Source organism: Annulohypoxylon maeteangense (genome assembly GCF_022496945.1).
Source record: "Annulohypoxylon maeteangense strain CBS 123835 unplaced genomic scaffold GGS22scaffold_1, whole genome shotgun sequence".
Taxonomy (NCBI): Eukaryota; Fungi; Ascomycota; class Sordariomycetes; order Xylariales; family Hypoxylaceae; genus Annulohypoxylon; species Annulohypoxylon maeteangense.
In genome coordinates, this window is record NW_025953248.1 from 162633 (window position 1) to 176573 (window position 13941).

The 13941-nt window shown below is 46.7% G+C and overlaps 5 protein-coding genes across 5 annotated transcripts; 2 read left to right on the forward strand and 3 right to left on the reverse strand.

Moving 5' to 3' along the window:
* Positions 1 to 191: 191 nt before the first annotated feature.
* GGS22DRAFT_737 (uncharacterized protein) lies at positions 192 to 1415 on the reverse strand. Its single transcript, XM_047967957.1, has 3 exons — positions 1184 to 1415; positions 475 to 1110; positions 192 to 407 (listed from the first exon to the last, which is right to left on the reverse strand). The coding sequence occupies exons 1-3, from the start codon at positions 1301 to 1303 to the stop codon at positions 294 to 296; spliced, it is 870 nt and encodes a 289-aa protein (XP_047823352.1). The 5' UTR covers positions 1304 to 1415; the 3' UTR covers positions 192 to 293.
* Positions 1416 to 1613: 198 nt separating this feature from the next.
* Positions 1614 to 2905, forward strand: GGS22DRAFT_772 (HAD-like protein). Its single transcript, XM_047968061.1, has 2 exons — positions 1614 to 1776; positions 1842 to 2905. The coding sequence occupies exons 1-2, from the start codon at positions 1760 to 1762 to the stop codon at positions 2770 to 2772; spliced, it is 948 nt and encodes a 315-aa protein (XP_047823353.1). The 5' UTR covers positions 1614 to 1759; the 3' UTR covers positions 2773 to 2905.
* GGS22DRAFT_775 (WD40 repeat-like protein) lies at positions 2905 to 4771 on the reverse strand. The gene is made up of 3 exons (XM_047968067.1): positions 4279 to 4771; positions 3948 to 4182; positions 2905 to 3895 (listed from the first exon to the last, which is right to left on the reverse strand). Exons 1-3 carry the CDS (start codon positions 4506 to 4508, stop codon positions 3038 to 3040), a joined length of 1323 nt encoding a protein of 440 aa, XP_047823354.1. The 5' UTR covers positions 4509 to 4771; the 3' UTR covers positions 2905 to 3037.
* Positions 4772 to 9075: 4304 nt separating this feature from the next.
* On the forward strand, positions 9076 to 11407 carry GGS22DRAFT_176826 (uncharacterized protein; the record flags this gene model as incomplete). Its single annotated transcript, XM_047963466.1, has 3 exons — positions 9076 to 9289; positions 9348 to 10683; positions 10768 to 11407. The coding sequence occupies 3 exons, from the start codon at positions 9076 to 9078 to the stop codon at positions 11405 to 11407; spliced, it is 2190 nt and encodes a 729-aa protein (XP_047823355.1).
* A 1460-nt stretch (positions 11408 to 12867) lies between these two features.
* GGS22DRAFT_193984 (putative short-chain oxidoreductase) lies at positions 12868 to 13885 on the reverse strand (the record flags this gene model as incomplete). The annotated part of the gene is made up of 2 exons (XM_047965435.1): positions 12868 to 13324; positions 13384 to 13885. 2 exons carry the CDS (start codon positions 13883 to 13885, stop codon positions 12921 to 12923), a joined length of 906 nt encoding a protein of 301 aa, XP_047823356.1. The 3' UTR covers positions 12868 to 12920.
* Positions 13886 to 13941: the final 56 nt, after the last annotated feature.

Consider the following 13941-nt stretch of genomic DNA (forward strand, 5'->3'; position numbering starts at 1 on the left):
TAGTAGTATGTATGAGAGCAAACTACTAGGTGTTAACTCTCCTATAAATATTACTCGGATGCTTAGACATGATGTAATCGTGTCGTTCATATGATTTTCTTCGATCTTGACCTGCTTTAGTCCCGTAAATAAAGCATAATTTCGCCTACGTAAATAAGGATGGGGGATATGATAGGGAAAAAAAACAATGGAAGGATAGCGCTAAACACAACATCCGGGAAGTTATTTGCTCTCAAGGTATATCTTTAAGTTGTCCGCCAACACTAGGATCATCAGTCGAATTTCAAAGGGTATTAGCCTGTGCCGTTTTGTGAGAAGTTCATGCTGTAGCCGCCAGTTTTCTCGTCCTTAACCATTTGGAAATTATCCGTGCTGAGTCCGAACGGTTTCAACATACCGTTACCAAGCTACGCATGGTCAGTCAGAAGATCCTCTCACCAAAAGCTATATCGATTCTCTGTGCCGAGTACTCACATCCTTCAACTTCCCCCACATCTCCGACATTTCCTTCTCCTGGGCCGCCTTGGTTCTTGGTGGCAGAATCTTTAGCTGGGCCTGGACGATCTTACGATCTGCGTAGCTGAGGTTTGTCATCGTCGATAAAATTTTGTAGTCTTCTTCAGCACCAGCAAGATTTGACCAGCCACCTAGTTCACTTCTTGCCCTAGCTCGTCTCATCAAAGCCTTAGCCCTAATCCGCAAGATGTCCTCTTGTCGTTTCCGCCTCATCACTTCGGCAGAACCTCCTTCCTTTTCCGCGGGTGCGCTTCTCTGGGCTCCGGAACTGACAATCTCCTCTTCTACCCCATCATCCTCAGTATTATTATTCTTGTTCTTCTCTTCTAAATTTTGCTCCTGGCTAGCTTCGGCCTTCCCTAAACGATCCAAGCCATCTATGGCATCGGTGGCAGATTTTATGGCTTCTTTCCATTGATCGAGTTTAAGATGGCATGCGGCGATGTTAGATTTCAGAACAGCAAGCTCATAATTTAGGTAGTGCGGGCATATCGAAGTAGCCTCTTCATATTTGGTAATGGCATTCTCGTACTTTGCCGAAGAGAATAGCGTGTTCGCTTCGGATTTCTTGTCGTTGGATTCCCCCAGAAGGTTCTATGCAGCAACCCTTTCGTTAGCAGAAGACCAGACAGGAAGGTAGAGAATTATTTAAAAGTGGTGGACGCACTGTTTCTTCTTCGGGGGTAAACCTTTCGGATATTACGGGCTCATCATCGGTGTCTTGGTCTTTGGGTTGTAAGTTGGTTTGATTGGGTTTCGTGTCTTTCGCTCTTGATGAACCGGGCATACTTTCGCATGGGAAGCTCTAACAAGAGATGAATAAGTAGGTAGGTAATTTAGAACCCGGGGGTGTTTAGATTGGGCGAACCGGTCTGTTTTTATGCTTCCGTCAGCCCTATGACCCAACTTTACTTGAGGAAGCGGCTTCTGTTTCTACCTATATTTATTCACTTAAAGAAGTACCTACCGGTACTTACTACATGTACCCAGATCTCTGGGTCTCCAAGAGTGGGCAATGTGGGGGATTACCTACCCCGCACCCCGCCTGTGATAAGTTCGACATATTATTTAACTTATGTATTTACCTACCTACTACATGAAAGATAACCTTTGGAGGTAAGTGCTTGTACTATTGTGATCAAAGTCAAGCTGTAAATGAAGCCTATTGAGAATCTATCCACCAAAGGTAGTAATATAGAACTTCTAACTATAACCTCGCGATAATACTTCAATACTTCACACAATGGCACCTCGCACGAAGCAAGTCTCCCCTCCCCCGTCGTACACATGGCTCTATTCCAAAGCTAATGATCAACCCTCATTAGCTTCTCACCTATAAGAGCCTGTTTATTCGACATGGATGGTCTACTGCTCGATACCGAGGACATATATACACTCTGCATTAACCTCATCCTTGAGAAGTACGGCAAAACCTCGCTTCCCTGGTCCATTAAAGCGAAATTGCAGGGGCGGCCTGGTCCTGAAGCCAACGCACTCTTCCATGACTGGGCCAAGTTACCCGTCACAGATTCGGATTACCTTTCCCAGTTGACCTCTCTACAACAGCAACATTTCCCCGCCGCTAAGCCGTTGCCGGGCGTCGAGAAATTGCTCGGTGACTTGGGGAGGACGAGATGGTGGGATGTCAAGGACCAGAACGGCGTGAGGAACGGAGAGGAGGGCACTGGCGATGGGCACAAGGCGCAAAGAGTTCACATTGCGCTAGCAACAAGTAGCACATCGGCCAATTTCGCCGTCAAAACTTCTAAGTGGACCGAGCTGTTCTCTGTGTTTGAGTCGCATAGGAGAGTCCTAGGCGACGACAAACGCATCCAGCCTGGCCGTGGCAAACCGCTCCCAGATATCTACTTGTTGGCGCTAAAGACGATCAACGACAGCCTAGAGCGAGGTGAAAAGCCAATTACTCCCGAGGAATGCTTGGTTTTTGAAGATAGCGTTCCGGGGGTCGAGGCTGGTCGACGTGCAGGTATGAGAGTTGTCTGGTGCCCTCATCCGATGCTGAAGAAAGAATACGAAGGTCGAGAACCGGAGATTTTAGCAGGACGTATGGGCGAAGCAGGCCACGTCGATGTACACCAGTTAGGACAGATCGACGATGGGTGGGCCGATTACTTCCTCGATCTGACCAACTTCCCATATGGTAAATATGGAATAGTAATCCCGCCTGCTGAGGTCGAGTTGGATGCATCCATGAAGGAAGACACTGCTAGTGGGGTTGTCACCCAGGCCGTCTAGAGAATAGCGGCATAGTCATCGGACTACGGGCGAATGAAGTTGAGAGTACATGAGCATTGCTTTCCATAGAGCCCTAGATTTATATCCGAGATAGAAAAGCCTATGTAGGTAATCATACGTGTAGTCGTGGAAAGTGACTATGCACCTCCTAGCCTAGTTTTCGTGGACATAAAATATGTAGTATGTACGACGTAGTAGGCACATCGCACATGTGTAGATAATACGAAAAGGACACGGCACCTTTTGGAGACCACCTAAGTGGTATTCAATAAATATCCCATAGGCTGATCTTCCCGTCCTTACTACCAGCCGCTAACCAATGAGCACCTTTCGCCATCTTCATTCGTCGATCCTTAACACTGAGCTGCCCTGGCTTGGGTGAGGTGGACATTCTAGTTGAAGCTCGATTGTCTAGGATATGGGAATTAGCAACTCCATTTTCGGAGTTCTCTTCTGTTTCTTCATTCTGAAGATTTGACTTCAAGGAGTCCAGTGGTTGTGTATCAGCCAATATGGCAAAGGCAACTGCGTAACAGCCAACTTCATGCCATTTTAGAACGGCCAGCTCCGACATAGTCTTCGTAGAATAGACGCGGATTTTGGAGTCCCATCCTGCCGTCGCGAAAATTTTACCATCGGATCGGATACGGAGGCTCTGTTGTCCCGAGTGCTTGGTATTTATAGTCTTTAGCGGCTGTGTTTCGATGCGTTGTCTAGCCTGCCTAGGGGGTATGGCAGACTTGGGCTCTAGTGGGAGGGCAGCGGTTTCGCCGTTTGTTTGTCCTATGCCCTGTGACTCCTTGGTTGGAATAGCTGCGGTAGGAATCGGGTGCTTTGCAATGACAGAATCAGCACCGGAGGTTAAGAAAAATCTCTTGCGAGGATCCACATCTAGTGATAGCACTGGTTGACTATGCACTTGTGCTCTATATAAAATGTCCCACGTTTCGCCTCTTCCGAGTTGCGCTAGCACTGCGAGGCCAGATTCATACGCAGCAACGAGGGTGAGGCATTCGTTGAGCCGGAACAGACGTAACGACATAGCCATACCCTTGTCCTCTGTTTTATTTCCCAGATTAGCAGTACCTTGTCGTCTTTGACTCGGAAGCTGGAAGATATCAACCTATATGGGGCATGAGAGATATGTCGCCTTCCGGGATACGCTTGATACTCACAGCTTCGGATTCCAGCGTGTTAGGAACCGCTACGAGTATTTCATCCCGAGCGATATCTGATACGGGGGGGCAACATGAAAAGGAGCAAAAGTTTAACGTGTTTACTTCGAGTATGTATAGGATCCACGGCTGAGGTCGTTCGGGTACGGATTCGTCAAGTGGAAGAGCAGTGCTCATCGCAATTTCATCCTGACTACCTAGTTTCCACACAACTAGTCGATTGTCCCTACCATGTCTAAGAGGCCCTTCTCAGCTATCTAACAACCAATCATAAAATCAAGCTAAAATAAAACGAAATAGAGTAGATGTTGTGATATGAGACTAAACCTACGTAATTATCTTGTCGCCGTCCCAGTCGGAGATTCCGAGTATGGAGTTCGTGTGAGCTCGCCAGACAGCTCTAGGACGCATGATAGTCAAGTCCCAGAGTATTACAAAGCCATCAGCATCTCCAGATGCTAGTCTCTGGTTGCCTCTAATAAACGTAGTGACGTGCACCTGAGCTCGATGACCTCGAAGGACAGACTTAGGCTGCGCAGGTTGGTCCTGGTGCTGAGACATGGTTATTTTTCCTGACGGAAGTTGATTTTCGAGAATATAAGCTCCTGTAGCACGTCTAGGATAGGAAGGCTATATTGCTTATTTCTTCTCCTTGTACGCCATCATTTATGCGATGCGTATGTACGGGAACCACGGAAATGTACGTTTAGAGGGATGAGTAGGCGATGGTTCTCTTTCTAAGACTCTATTTCTGCTCGAGCGAAACGGTTTGTCGTGGATAATTATTAAGAAGATAAATTTATATAATTCAACTGAGCCGCATCAATATGATTGTTTCCAAGGTCAAGATTTCGTCAAAAGTTGCCTCACTTCATTATGAGGTACCTAGTAGGTATGTAGGTACCTAGTACCTACCCAGTATCTGTATTTAATGTGATAGCGGGGATAAAATACATGTTAAGTTGCATACTACCTAATCTAACCCTAACTACTACCTAATACCTACATACCTAGTATTAGTGTGTGGATTATTTTGTATCACACTCCAACATTTTAATAAGGTTCAAAACACCTCCATACTACCTAATCCTATTTTCACCTAGTCAGCCATTATATAAACATATCACATACCTACCTACCTGGGCAGTCACCTAGTAGGTACTACCCGAACCCACGCAAGATCTAAGGTTAGATGATCATCGTTTAATCTGATTCTAAAGGTGCACGAAGTATTAGAGAATATCGAAATAAGACAGGTATTGCTAATATTACGCACAGTGGTCAGGCTTCCCATGTTCCCATACCCATGACGGACATCCAGGGCATGTATTACGAGACGTTCAATATCTCGACAAGAAAGTGATTTCAGCTGGACTTGATCAGATTTTCAGATTTTACGACTATCTACTTGGTACTTACGTCGGTACCTAGGTAGGTAGCCATGCAAGCTAATGGCCTCATCGATGAACATCAAAGTTCTACGACGCCTTCGTCCTTTCTATTCTATGGGTCTTCGGGTGGTGTCGTCCAATGAAGCAAACACGTAGGACGACAGGTCGCGCCGACAGCACTTCTCCGCCCAGCAAGTTACGTTACTTACCTACCGACCTACCTACCTAGGTCCCTGAAAGCGTACCTAGTATGAGTGTAGCCTGTGATACCGAGAGATCCAATGATAGCCTGCATACCTAGGTAGGTAGGTTATACCTGGTACACATACTAGGTAATGGTAATATCCTCTATGTACCATGTTAGATGCAAGCAACTACCCGCAACAAGAAACACATGGCACTTGTCGACAGTTCTCCTTACCGGATCCGACTTTTTACGAGCCGGGTCTGAAATTTGGCCTATTTTAATATCGCTTCCATCTCGGTGATGCCCTCATTGGCTAAGTCATCTTACCTTCTTACTAGAAGCCCTCGATCGCCTCCAATCTAAAGCACGTGTCATACGTATCCTCACGTTTCTGAGGGATCATCTGACATTATCTGCATCGCTTTATGTCTTCAGCACCGCCATTGGAGATCCATGTCGGCTCTTCTTTCGGGTAGGTATGCTGTGGATTGGAATATGCGACCGCCTAGAATTATCAGATTGGCTGATAAATCCATACCGGCCATACCTAGTACTGAATCAATAACTGATATCGAAACATAGGTACTGCCAAATCTTTACCTACCAGCCTACATTAGGTACCTAGGTAGGTATGTATTGTACCTACTGTACCTAGGTAAATACCTAAGATATTGGTAAGTAGTAGCGCTTACGAGTTCTCGGTTTCCGTCGAAACCGGCGAGGAAGCAACTTGATCGGCAGCATTAGCTCCAAACCCCACCCCTCATCCATTTGCTAAGCCCGCTGAGACCGGATGGCAGGGGGTTTCGCTTCTCTGCCGAGACCCATCCGGATCGAACGCACTGCAGGCCAATGTTGGTTGAAACGAAAAACCATCCCATCCAAACGTCGGCGAAACAATTGTCAGTACCTATTCGCGTCCCGTACCACAACTATGACATACATCTATAATATACCTAAGTATCGACTTCATGCATACCTGCCTAGTACATATGCAAATATGCTACAAGATGACATCGCGATTCATCTAATTATGTACGATTAGAGCTGATCTCTCCATAGATATTTCTACGATTTGACCTACCCAAGCTGACAGGTATAAAATTATGGACAAGGTTAGTGGAGAATAATAGATACCTACTAGGTAGGTACCAGGTAGGTAACCACTCTGCCACTGTGAGACGATCAAACAGCACCGAAGCTTCATAGCCACCATCCAACCTTTAGAAGGAAGACCGTATTTCTTCATGACGGCATAACATTCGAAAGGAGCAAACCTCCAACATTAGACAGAAGGTGGATATTTTCGATACCTACGTGCCAAGTATTTTAGCGGACTTGATACCTTGGACATATTTATCCAATCTGTCTTATCCCCGTATAATTTACACCTGCATAGAAGCTTGGCAGGGTCCTATTTGCGTATTAGACCTCATAGCTCGCGTGTTTTTTTCTTCTTTTCTATCTAGTTCTTTTGTGTAGTTTCCTTGGTCATGCGTTGGAGTCTGCGCGGCGTTTCTAGTTTAGATTTTATTATGTATGTGCCTGGTAAGATATCCGCCGAAAGACCCCCCCTGGACTTCTCGGCGCGCCTCTGAGCTCCTGGAAGCAACTTAAGCCGAAGCACATCTCTAACAAGAGATACTCGTCACGGAGAGCGGGATGCTACCATGATATTGGGGCGGTGGAGACGTACTAGACACTAAAAAGGGCACGAATCGTGGAAAGTAGTCGGTTTCGATCGATATGGTTGGTCAGTTACCCCCTAGTCGGATCTGCGTCCAGCTTTGGCTCTCACTAACAAGGTTAAAAAGAGAAAACAAGACAAGGGGCAACGTTTTGGTATTGAAGGGATCTCACGCCAAAAAGCTACCCCTGTAAATATTTTGACTGATGATTCGATCACCGATCAATTCCGAATACTTCTTGTACGAAAGCGAGATGTACGTTCCGTGTTATTTCTAGAAAGTGTAGCATAGAAAAACGGAATGGTTGGAGACTTCCTTGAGTATTTCTGCTGCGGCTTCATGAAGTAACAAACAAAACTATACGTATTGGAACTATCGAATATACATTTAGATGACCATACTTTACTAATACGAACAATACAGATAAACTAAATATCAATTTTAACTACTTCATCTTTCCTTGCCTACCCATCTATTACAAGTACAACTACAAGTACAAACGACTATAACTACGGCTAGTTACTATTATTATAATTGCAATTGTTTTTCAGAAGATCATCGTGATCATCCATCCTACTTACTACTTGTACTTGTTATACTCTACACCACTCGGACCGGTAGCCGTTTGAACTGTTTAGGTGGAGGTTCAAGGTTGTGCCTTTCTTTTCTTTTTCATCATTGCGCCTCCCCCTCTTGAACTTTATCACATCGCTACAAGTAGGTACATATATACATCTTATTAAGTGTACTAGGTAGGAAGCAACCTTGGAACGTTGAGGCGGCATGACTTCCATGTTCTAAAGGCTACCCGTCCTATCTTTCGTACCTTCCTATCTCTTATTACCTTATTGCCCATATATTCTGAGTAATCAGACGCCAAGTCTACTTAGCATTCAAACCTTCCTTTTCTCTATTCAAAGAACTACGAACTAAACACAACTACACAGTTGCACATCTACACGACCGCAAACCTATGCGTAGAAGCTAATTCGATCTAGGCCATTCGGAAATCAGAGAAGATCGCGGATCGCAAGCCGTAGAATAGATAAGGAAAGGAGAGAAGGTGAAAAGGAAGAGAAAGCAAATCAACTATCTGGCTTCCTAGTCCTAATCTTTAAATTGGCACGACACACAAGCCACTCGCAACGGTACACCACAGCTTCGCCTAATCGAGAGCTTCCAATCAGCTAGCATTCGTCTCGACCAAACCCCGAGACATTCGGTACACATATCAAGATCCTGTGCCTGAGCTTAACTCTGGAGAATAAGCAGCCGTGGCCCCTTGTGTACGCCACGCCGTACAGACCGTACCGAAGGATCTCGAAGCGTTCAGCAGAACCTATCAATCCCTCCCCCTCCCCACCATCCGTGTCCCGTCCTCGACAGTACTTGCCTAACAGACCTTCAAAAAGGTGGGCATTGTACGTATTGACCATTATTAACGAGGCTGTCGATATAGTAGTGATAAAGACACTCTTGGCTTGAGAAGTTGCAGAGGATAGTATTTGCTCATTTGCCTGATCCGTTGCCGAAGGTTCCAAAAGAGTCACACTTTATTATATTATTATCATTATTAACCCAACTCGCCCAAGCTACCTCGTATATACGGGGGCTTATCCACCGTAGTCCTGGCGGCTTACGACGTCGCCCCGTTGAATATACTCGTAGCGGGCTACCCACTCGGCGCGCCTGCGCCATTGATGCACCACTATGCCGAGCAGTCTTTACCATTGTACACCGTCAACAGCGGCTACCCGAGCGACCAATTCTGCTTCTCTGCTTCGAAGCGTCGGAGACTCTCCAGTCCTGATTCGCCCAACCCGAAGAGGGGTGCTTCAGCCAAGCCTGGCAAGGCCGCCGATATGACTTCTTCGGATGCGGTCCCCATTAAGAGCAGGAGAGTTCGGACAGGCTGCTTAACTTGTAGAGAGAGACATCTCAAGTGCGATGAGGGTACACCGGACTGCCTGAATTGCCGGAAGAGCAATAGGGAGTGCAAGCGAGGCGTGCGGTTGAACTTCATCGATATGACTTGCAAGGAGCCACCTTATATACCTATGGCAGAAGAATGGGCGGGTATGTTCTCCTTGCGCCGGAGGCCGCTAGACTCTCCTCAACGCTAACATAAATATAGTACAATTTCAAGACGAGTCTCGTATGATCGCGTCAGAATATCAAGGGGGTTTAGGAAGGTATCAAGCTGTCACCCCGCCGCGGGAATCCGACCCTGATCCTACCCGTCGACTACGGCCACCCGTCGTTGAGAATTTCGAACCACGGAGCAGGGTCGAGACGAGGTCCGTGGGAATGATGCCGACGGCACAAACAATTTACTACGGGGAGCGAGGTCAGGCACATCTGGATCTTATCGCAGACGGCCAGCCGCATTCGCGGAAGGGCAGTGACGCTTCCTTCATGGCTCATCTAGGCTCTTCTCACTCAACAGGATACGGTAACATAGTATCAGATTCATTTGTGGCCGTCAAAAGCGAAGTGAGCCGCGCCCCATCCCACAACGGGTACCGGAGTAGCGATGCGTCGGCAACAAATTCCGTGGCCGGCTTCACTAGCGCTGGCCCACCGTCCACCTTTCGAGGTTCGGGGGATAGTAATGTGGAAGCGGATGTCGATGCAGGTATAATGACACCTTCGAGTGAAAAGTCTGGGGAACGAGAATACCTCAATTCACCCGAGGAATTACGGTTCATGCAGGTTTTCGTAGCCGAAGTAGGTGTTTGGATGGACAGCCTCGATAAAGAAAAGCACTTCTCCCGCCTAATTCCATACCATGCGCTCAAGTGCCCGATGCTTCTAAACGCGCTCCTCGCATGCGGAGTGAAGCATCTTACACTCACGAAACAATACGGAGATGACAAGGCACTCTTCTACTACGATACGGCGACAACACAGCTTCTGCGTAGCTTGCAGAACCCGGAACGCAACACTGCCGAATGCGCAGCTACTGCTGTGGTGCTGAACGTGTACGAAATCATGAGTGAGAAACCGACGCAGCGTATGAGCCATATCGCTGGCGCACGAGCACTCATCCGCGAGTGCGGGTGGAACGCAAAGAGTGATGGGTTGGGTGCCGCTTGTTTTTGGTTAAATGTTGGTATGGAGCTTCTGTCATGCCTAGCATTCAACTGGCAGACTGCATGGGAACCAGACCAATGGGGCGTCGATATGGATTTCAGCACCGAGACGGACACGGGCAACGAGGAGGTTTGGGTCCATCGCATTTTCTATATCGTGGCCAAGATAGCCAATTTCCGCGCCAGCATCCCCAAGTTTCAAGAGCCCAGCCCCCGCGACGAGCAAGTTCGATTGCAAGCTAGATATGCAGAGTGGCAGCGCCTCAAGAATATGTGTGACAGCTGGAACAATTCCTGCCCTCGTCCCATGCACCCATTCGGTTACTTATATCCTTCCCAGCAGACGGGTGCCAACAAATCGCTGTTTCCAAACGTTTGGTATGTTATGTCATCCCTGTCATCTCCCATCCATGTCGTTGGCTATTTATGTTGCTTAGAACAAGAAGGCTAATGATTACTAAGGCTCATCAAGCGCGCCGCCATTGTCGGTAGGCTCTATTACCACACAGCGCAGTGTCTGCTTGCTCAAATCAACCCTGTTCTTCCTAAAGATTCCGAAGAGGCGCGCAGCGTTCAACAGCATCATGCTCATCAGGTCTGTGGTATTGTAGCACACACCGAGGACCGCGGTGTTGCCAGTGTCTCCATTAGATCTCTAGCTATTGTAGCCGAGATTTTGACCGATCTCGCAGAGCAGCAGGAGGTGGTAGCAACTCTAGAGAGGATCGACCATGAGACAGGTTGGAAGCTTGCGGGTGTCATCCAAAATCTCAAGAAAATTTGGGGTTGGGAGAAGATGGGGCAGAAAGGACTCGCGGCTCAATTTCTACCCCGAGCTGATGTTGGTCATAAGACAACGATGGGACTACCAAAGCGTCAGCAACAGATGGAGGCCATACAAACAATTCGGACGACTACACCTCCGCAACAACAGATGATGCCCACAGTTTCGCAGTCGGGTCCTCCGCAGTTAGCAGCACCGCGACCGATGCATGTCAATCCGTTGAGTTTTGCCGATTTCAGTCTCCCAAACCATCCATACCAGAATTGGTATGAACCGCCCAGCCGGTCAAATGCTTATAATTCTCAGGGGCTTCTCTGAGGTGTATTTAAAAGAAAAAAAGCATGGTTAGGGTCTGCTGCAGCGGAATTGTACATAGAATATCATACGCCAAATAAGGACGCCGGTCTGTCTCCGAGTATGAATGTTGGGATATTTATCGATACCTTCTAAGGCGGCATATGCGACGTTTAACTCTTTTATACTTTGCCCACTTTTCTCAGGCACATATTCCCTTCCCGGACGTAGTACGACACTCCACAGTGCCGATAGACGGTGCTCGAGAACTATTTGTAGAAAAGATCAGAGCAAATCGGGTCGGGTCGGGAGCTTGGCATCAGCGAGGGTTACTATGCGAAGGCAGGTCTGGGCATGGATGGAGTAAAAGTATTGGAAGGGGGCATGCTTGGGCGATATGCATTCTGCAGCATGTTAAACAGTATCACGGTTGCACATAAATTATAATAGAGATACGAAGACACCTATCGAATAGGATGGATTGGCAGTTTCTAAACCATCATTCACGATAACTTGCTCTCAAGCTAATGCTATATGTAGCTTAGTTGTTTTTTACTTAGGTAGGTATATATTGATTTTATTCTTGCTGAGTGATATACAACTTCAACACACTAGGTTAGGGGAGAAAGACAAATAGTGTGTAGTTTATTGTCTAACACTCGTTTCTAACGTTATTTCTTCTAGAAGAAAGAACAAAGTTCGGTAGCGGCTTGACAAGAATTTTCAAGTAGCAATGGACGGTGATATCAACAATCTTGGCACCAGTGCGCATCTAGCTTCTACCGCCGACTATATTAACTAACCCACGTATATTAATTACCTTAATAAAACTTCACATCTAAGTGATAACTCTAGAGTAGACACTCAGAACCGCGTTATTCCGGCGGCTGTGTTGAGATAAACGAGGATGAGTCTTGGGGGAGCACCTGTTTCTATTGGTACTCAGTGCCCCTGAACAAGTCACAGGTGATTTAACGGCTGAATATATGCATAGGATGCCTTCACAGTCCTCAGGTACGGCCATCGAGTACCTATAAGATTATAATACCTATTTATATATTATAAAGCCACTGTCATGGCAATCGTCCTCCGCTAGGAATATTGGTAGGTAGTAGCCTCAAGCAAACGCGGGAGGCCGTAAAGGGGAAGATTGGCACAAATTTGGGACATCTAAGAAGGAGTGTACATACTCTGCAATATCCAGTACCTTATATCCGACCTCCAGTGTAGCTTCAAAATATTCAAAGCAACCTCATACACGTGCAACTACCTTAGTTTCTACGAGGGTAATCATATATTGTTTGAGTTGTATCTTCTTTTTTAGAAGTTGCAGCCGATGCCCGCGAAACTTTTACTAGAAAGATAGCATAAATATTCGCAATTAAGTAGGTAATGACTAAAGTCCTCGTGTCTCTAAATTAATGGTAGAGTATGATATTTATAGGTACCTAGGTATAAGAATTGATATAAATAAATATCTACTTACCTATCTAAGTTATGAAGACATCCTGTGTCGGAACTAACATTAGTAGGTTGATCATTTGTCGACAGCAACATGGTTAGTGACATGTTCAAAGGCCTCCAAGGCATGCCTATACGATTCTATAATCCCGTTTACGCGAGTTGTCATATCCATACCCAGAGGAATAACTCGCTCCGCCTCACGTCCAGTTCCAATTCCCTCTCCAAGAACCACTTCATAGACGGCCCTCATAGCCTTATCTTTATCACCCATGGTGAAATTCACGCCCGGTAGCTTAGACTTAGGACTGCTGAGAAACTGGAACATCTTGTCGGAAACAGAACCCTTGTAGTCTTCGGGAAGAGGATTCTTGCCTACGACAGTGTGGACGCCCATGTCTGTGTTAAATGCGCCTAGGATGATAGTCAAAGTCCGAATATTGTATGGCGCCACCTCTTTTGCTAGAACTCTAGTTATACCTGTTATTGGGTAGGTAAGCAAATGACCATATGAGAAGCGGCAGCTACATTAAACGTACCATCAAGGCCAGCTTTCGCCCCAGCATAGGGACCCATAGTATCTCTGCCCTCGAGAGAGCCGCCTGTGCTGAAGTTCGCGATGACACCGTAGCGGCGTTTGCGCATGCGAGGTAGGACGGCTCTGATCAGACGCAAGGGGCCAAAGTACATGGATTCCATCTGTCCACGGATCTCCTCCTCCGTAGAGGTCTCGACGGGAGAGAAGATAGAGAAGCCGGCGTTGTTTACCAACACGTCGATTTCAACACCAGACATTTCAAGCTCCTCGATTATATCACCGCTATTCCTGTCATCCACATCAAGCTTCAGCCACCTTCCCCCGTTACTCTCAACTTCGACGACAAGGTTGGGCGTACGCGAGGGGTTTCGTGAAGTTGCGATGACTGTGTGACCTGCCCCTAAGGCTATCCGAGTTAGTGCCATACCAAACCCTGAGGGCGAGGAGCACCCTGTGATGAGCCAAGTCAATTTGGCCTTAGGCTTGGTGAATGTAAAAGACATGGCTGGCGGTATATAGAGTCCAATGGAACCTGACAGGATGAAATAGAGAGTTAATT